This window comes from Nannospalax galili, unplaced genomic scaffold (genome assembly GCF_000622305.1).
Source record: "Nannospalax galili isolate Female #2095 unplaced genomic scaffold, S.galili_v1.0 scaffold186, whole genome shotgun sequence".
In the NCBI taxonomy this organism is placed as follows: domain Eukaryota; kingdom Metazoa; phylum Chordata; class Mammalia; order Rodentia; family Spalacidae; genus Nannospalax; species Nannospalax galili.
In genome coordinates this window covers 2,401,128-2,408,017 of record NW_008358774.1, presented here as the reverse complement: position 1 = coordinate 2,408,017, position 6,890 = coordinate 2,401,128, and the positions used below count along the sequence as shown (strand labels likewise).

At 40.5% G+C, this 6,890-nt stretch overlaps 2 protein-coding genes across 4 annotated transcripts in view; one reads left to right on the top strand and one right to left on the bottom strand.

Annotated features, from left to right (window-relative positions):
* Positions 1-6,890, bottom strand: part of Nhsl1 (NHS like 1) — a 271,008-nt gene that overhangs the window by 236,566 nt on the left and 27,552 nt on the right. The window lies entirely within an intron of this gene.
* On the top strand, positions 407-4,736 carry Tmco2 (transmembrane and coiled-coil domains 2). The gene is made up of 2 exons (XM_008822036.3): positions 407-912; positions 4,357-4,736. Exons 1-2 carry the CDS (start codon positions 670-672, stop codon positions 4,669-4,671), a joined length of 558 nt encoding a protein of 185 aa, XP_008820258.1. The 5' UTR covers positions 407-669; the 3' UTR covers positions 4,672-4,736.

The following is a 6,890-nucleotide window of genomic DNA, read 5'->3' as shown; positions in this document are numbered from 1 at the left end:
CCAGACCAGGTGGGGCTACAGGGGGACCCTTTTTTAAAAAACCAAAAAAAAAAAAAAAAAATCAAATCAAAAACAATGTAAAATTCAGTACTTCTGCAACAACCTACATTTTGTTGTTTTGAGACAGGGTATTGTGTAGCCCTGACTGGCCTTGAAATCTTTATATAACCTAGGATGACTTTAAACTGATTCTGCTGACTCTTACCTCCTTACTGCTGGGATTACAGTGGTACTATGCCCAGTTTCTGTAGTACTGGGGATCACATCTGGGTCTTTGTACATGACAGGTGAGCACACTTAACTGAGCTACATCCTCAGCCCCAAGTATCCATATTTCTAAGTGACAATTGGCTACTGCATTGGACGTGGCAGATACTGAACATTTTCATCACTGAAGAAAGTGCTGTTGAACAGTGCTGTGCTAGAACTGGGACTAACCAAAGGTCAGAGAAAATGTGAATGAACTGAAAACAAGCTAGTGCCTGATTGATTTTGACTGAGAAGAGTCACTAGTGAAAGGGAAGCTGACTGGGCCTTTGGAATAGTGACCTCACAAAGCACAGCTCACAATGTCTCCGGAACGCTTAAGCTCCCGGACCACTCTCCTTAATTCATGTCGAGATTCCTGAAGCCTCTGCACATGTAGTTCCTGGAGCTGCTGTTTTAAAAATGCCAACATCTCCATCTTCATCTTCTTCCTGGGACAACCTCTTAAATGCTCTCGCTCAAAGCTCAGCATGGACTTGGCTACAAGCAACTTTTATAGGAGAGACTACTGTGCCTCAGCCAACAAATTCGGGGATTCTAGATAATCTTGCTTCAGCTGTGCAAATCATCCTAGGGATTTCTTTTTTGACTTTGTTGGTCTTAGGATTATTTGCCTTATGGAAAAGAAGTGTTCGGTCAATTCAGGTTGTATTTTTAATTTAAATAGGTTTCTTTGGGGTGGGGGAGTGGTGTTGGTATTTGGTTTTGGTGTTTTAAGACAGGAACTAAATGTGAAGCTCAAGGGAGCCTTGAACTGATTGTAGAATGAGGCTAGCCTCAAATTCATGCTTCATTCAGCCCTTACCTCCAATCCCACCCCAAGTGCTGGGATAACAGGTACATACCACTATGCCTGGCTACAAATTCCTTTCTGGTTGGTTCTCTTCTGTATTTCTGCTACCTAGTTTTTTGTTGTTGTTATTTTAGTCTTTTTGAGAGTATCTCCCTATAGCTTCAGCTGGCCTGGAGCTCACTATGTAGACCAGGCTTGCCTTCAACTCACAGAGCTCTATCTACCTGTCTCTCCTCCCACATACTGGGACTTAAGGCATAAGCCACCTCACCCGGTTTTTGCCCTTTCTTTTAACTGATAAGGAAACTACATATTGTTGTTGAATGTTTTCATTATTGTGTTTTAACAAGATAAGCCTCCATAAATATACAGGAGTTTTTGGGAATGATAGGACTTTAACTGGCTTGGGATTATGAGAAACATTTGGAATTTATATAGTTCTGTTTAATCCCCATCCCCAATCATCATCCTCATTATAACTTATTTATAATATAGTCTCAAAGCCAGGCACAGTAGTGCATGCCTTTAATCCCAGGACTTGGGAGGCAGAGGCAGGGGGTTCTCTGAGTTAGAGGCCAGTTGAGGCTACAGAGAGAGACCCTGTCTCAAAAAGACCAAATAATAATAATAATAATAATAACAACATAGTCTCAAGTGTTTTGGGGAATCCCAATAGCTCCATGAAACTGGTAGTTTATTTTCACATGAGATGAAGGAACTGAGGTGCCAAAATTGAAGCTCAGTGGAAATTTAAGGGGATAGAATTTTAAAAGTGCTGGATTTTTGTTGTTGTTTTGTTTTGCTGAGAAGGTCTCATGTAGCCTAGACCTACTAGGTAATGGAGGCTGACCTTGAACTCCTTATCTTCCTCCTTCATCTCCCAAGTGTTGGGATTATAGACACATACCAAGATGAGCATGAGGCGTTTTTATTTATTTTGAGACATAGTTTCACTATGTAGCCCTGGTGAGTTTGGAAATCACTATGTAGACCGTGCTAGCCTCAAACTCCTATATCCTCTTGCCTCTGTCTCCCAAGTGCTGAAGTTAAAGGCTTTGTTAAAGGATGGTTTGTTTGATGAGTACACAGAGAAGTTATTACTGGATTATTTTGTAGCTTTCACTTTTTCATGTGTTAACTATTGTTTAGGATTCATGGTTTAATGCACCTTCTGATAGATTAAAAGTAGCCTATGGATGAATCCAGTTGATCAGGAGGAAGCACCAGGACACATAAAAGTCCATCGGAATAGAGTTTATTAGCAAAGGAACACATGGGACAGATTCCCTTCTGGGCAGGGAAAATGTCTACCCAGGTCATGAGCTGGGGTCTTTTAAGGGGGAGGCTTCGGCTTCCTGCAGAAGGTGGGAAGATGTATTTGATCAATAGGGTTGATCAGGAGAAAGCAGAGTTTATTAGCAAAGGAACACATGGGACAGATTCCCTTCTGGGCAGGGAAAATGTCTACCCAGGTCATGAGCTGGGGTCTTTTAAAGGGAAGGCGGGAAGATGTATTTTTTTTAAAAGTTGGGCGGTAGGGGGGAGTAGGGGAGCAGGACTGTTAAAACCTGTTCTCTTTAGAGATCAAAGGGGAAGCCTGCTGTGTTGGCCAAACAGTGGAGAAAAGTCTGCTTCTCTTGACTTCAAAGACCAAGGTGTTTATCAGCTCAGTTTCCTTTTCTCAGGAGCTTGAGAAGTCCTTGGGACCCTATTGGTGAGGGGGCGGAGCTATCTACCTTAACACCTTCTATTTTCATTTCTGAAACTCTGCATAGTAATGGGGACAGGTTAGCTCCACTTTGGAAGGGAAGTAATTTTGGTTCCAAGTTCTTTTTTTTTTTCTTTTTTTTTTAGTCTTTTTTGAGACGAGGTCTTCCTGTAGCGCCAACTGGCCTGGAACTCATTATGAAATACAGCAGTTGTAACTAATTGAGTTCTTCCGTACAAAAAGGCAGAACTGAAATAAATTGGGGCTGCAGTATTCACTGTGAGCCCTCCCAAGAAGCGTCTTTTCTGTCTCCTTTCCTTTCTTTCAATCCTCACTCCCCCTTTCAGGTACTGTCCATTTTGGCTGGCTGGCACCGGCATTGAAACAGAGTCTCCCTGTAGCCCCAAGCTGGCCTGGAAATAACTGTGTAAACCAGGCTGGCCTTCAACTCACAGAGATGTTTTGCCTGCCTCTGCCTCCCGGAGTGCTGCGATTAAAGGCATGTGCCACCATGCCCTGCCTCTATTATTTTTTCTTAAGGCCAATGGAGTCTAATTTTTATTTCCCAAATGCTAAGCCCGTTTCCTTGTCTGTAAAATGGGCTTCTTAGGAATGCTTCCTTTATAGGGTTGTTGTGAGAATTAGAGGAGATAATATACATATAAAGTTTAACCCACATGTATTCAACTAGCAGTGTGAATTGTTCTGAAGTCAAAATTTTTGGTTTTATTCTCATCCCAGCAGGAATCTGCCTTAACACATGAAAACAATTTTTCCATGGTCAGGAATTCTAATTTTTTAAAAAATATTTTATACTTTTATTTTATGTGTATGAGTGTTTTGTCCGCATGTTTGTGAGCACACCTGTGTCATGCAATGCCATGGAGGTTAAAGAGGGCTTTCCCTTCTAACCTGGAACTGGAGTTAAGGACAGTTCATAGCCACCATGTGGATGCTGGGAATTGAACCCAGGTCCTCTGCAAGAGCAGTCAGTGCTCTTAACTGCTGAGCCATCTCTCCAGCCCTGGGAATTCTAATTTTTATACCACCATACTCGTGAGAATTCCGGGATCTCGGTTCTGGCTCTGTTAGTTCCAATCTATGACCTTGGGCATGGACAGAGCCTGTACTGGAAGGTATCCAAATGGCTGCCTAGTTCTGGGCTTTCCTGCATAAAAAAACTTTATGCACTGGCAATTCCAATCTATGACCTTGGGCATGGACAGAGCCTGTACTGGAAGGTATCCAAATGGCTGCCTAGTTCTGGGCTTTCCTGCATAAAAAACTTTATGCACTGGCAAGATAACTTCTGTCAGAGTCTAGCAAGTGATAGGTAGACTTTCAGCAAATGGTATTTAATATACTCTTTATTAACTAACTGTAGAATTCGATCTTTGACCTGCTTACCACTCCAGTTTGTGACAATAATCAAGAGTAAAAGTGGGTATGACAACGTTTTGTTAGTGGGAAAGCTTGGCTCAGGAAGGAGGGAAGGTGGTATTGCAGGAGCTTTGTTCTGTTTTGTGTCTATAGTTACCTGTGACCCTACACATGAATGACAAGTAACATTCCTCTTGTTTCGTTTTAGAAAATAGTGGTGTTTGTGATCACACTCTACCAACTTTACAAAAAGGGCTCAGACTTTTTTCAGGCTTTGTTAGCCAACCCAGATGGAAGTGGTCACCATGTTCAAGACAGTAATATCTTCATGTCCTTGGGTCTGCAAGAGAAAATTCTGAAAAAGCTTCAGATGGTAGAAAACAAAGTGAAGGACCTGGAAGGGATGATTGCTGCCCAGAAACCTGCAGTGAAGCGGGACTGCTCCTCTGAGCCCTACTGCAGCTGTTCTGACTGTCAGAGTCCCTTGCCCATTTCAGGGTTTACGTCTTCATCTGAAATGTGATGGACTCCAATCTATTCCAGAAAAGCACTGCTTCCCTCATGTGTGCAGTGTTGAATCAATAAAGATAGAGAACTATATTGAAAAAAAAAAAAAAATAGAAGACAGTACAAATAAATCAATCCTTCATTTGAGAAATATGAAAAAAGTTACTAATCTAGAGACATTCACTATAGCAATAAATCTGGAAACTCATTCTATGGACCAAAATCAGAACTCATGAAGACCTGACCACCAGACTTGCTATATACATTTCAGCTGCTCCAGGGCTAGCCTCGCCTCCTCAAAGGACAGCTTTACAGCAATGCTAGGTGCTCGGTATTAGAGTGTGCTAGAAAATGACGTGCAGACAAGGACACTCACTGAAACATGGTTGGAAATGGTCAGAATCAAAGAGCAGGCCACATTACCAACACAATGACTAAACAGACTGAGACTCACACAATGAGAAACTAACAATCATGAAAAAAACTGTGGTGAATTTACTTGGATATGGAAACTGCAAAACATATTGTTAGGAAGGGGAAAGCACTCAAGCTGCGATGTCTATATTACATGATCCCTATCATTTTTGTAAAGAGAGACATGTGTGTGCGTGTGTTGATGTGCAGAAGACTCACAGAACAAGAGGATGGATACAAAAGTGTTGACCGTGACTGACCCTGAAGACTGTAAGACTAGAATGTTCTCAGTGAGAATTTAATCACACCTAATATGAGTACAAACCAAAACTATGGTTTCCATATGAACTAACAGAAGCCAGATTCAACTTTTTGAAAAATTCAACTGTGATTTTAACAACAACAGCAACCCTGCATTAAATGTGCACTCTCCTGTTGTGACTAGTCTGAGGTGTTCAGAATATTCTTGCGAGGTTTTCAAAGGTCAAATCGCATCTTTCCATTTGCATTGTGTTCCGTGGGATCTGGGGTCTCAATACCTGGATGTCAACATCCTTTTAATATGGTAATTCCCAGCAAAGGGAAAGACCTAGAATCACAACCCCAGTTGGAGTTCTAACTACAGGACCAAGAAAGCAGAATTCTATTTCTGAATTTATGTTGAGTCCAAAGTTCAATGACAATTTACATCAACTCTTTAGTTAAAGGCTTTTTCTGGGACAGAAAATGGTATACATTCTGTCATATAACATCTTGGTAAATTAAAGAATATTTCTTTCTATAACTGGTCAGTATAACAGAAAAGTGATAGAATTTTTTTATCTTTAATTTTAATTTTTAGATAGGGCTTCATGCAGCTTCAAACTCCTTATGTAGCCAAGGATGACTTTGAACTGCTGATCCTCCTGCCTCCACCTCCCCTCCCAGTGCTGGGATTATAGGGGCGTGTCACAAAGCCTGGTTTACATAGTCCTAGGGATTGAACTCATGGCTTCATGCATACTAGACAAGCACTCTATCAACTAAGCTACATCCTCAGCCCAAGAGAATTTTTTTTAATGAAGCAATTGGGCATTGCTAAACACTTAAAATAACAAAGTTTCAGTACTAAGAATTGCTTTCTAGTCCACATCAAAACTGGATTTTCATGTTATATCATCAACTGAAGGCACTGCAAAGTAAGTGAAACCCTGATTCAGTTCACATAAAAATAAATAAGTAATAAATAAACAAATAAATAAGAAGGCTAGCATGACCATCACTCAACGTGGCATAATTCCTCTTAGAAAGAACTAAATGGAAACACATCTACTTGAGACATGGTTCTAAAGAGGGAAAGAAAAAGAGGATAAAATGTCAGTGTTTGTTCAACCACAATGTTTTCAGTTCTCTTCTAGAATTTCATTCACTCACCAAATTCCCAGTAAGTCAAAATGCAGAATTGCTAAAGGAAAGAATTTCAGACCTTTTAACCACCTACTCAAGAAATATTCCTTTATTTGTTCATTATCCCCCCTTACATCCTTTCCATATTCTAACGTTACTTTAAAGTGTACTGAAAATTAAAAATACCTTCTTTTAAAACTTTAAATATCTTCCATCACTCTGGAGGCGACAGAATCTCATTCCCCCAGGTTTTCGTGAGGAAAGTGAGGCTTAGCAAGCTGGCATAACTTACTCAAGCATTGTAGTATCAAGTGTCAAAACCTAAAATCTTCAAAATACCAATATTCAACTTTTCCCACAGATACTGTACACAGACCTTTTTTTTTTTTTTTTTTTTTTTGTTTTTTTTGAAAAAGGGCCCCCCCTTGCCCCCCC

Coding starts and splice junctions, on each gene's coding strand:
- Tmco2 (XM_008822036.3), top strand. CDS start 670: ATGCCAACATCTCCATCTTCATCTTCTTCCTGGGACAACCTCTTAAAT. Junction 913..4,356: donor GAAGTGTTCGGTCAATTCAG/GTTGTATTTTTA, acceptor GTTTCGTTTTAG/AAAATAGTGGTGTTTGTGAT.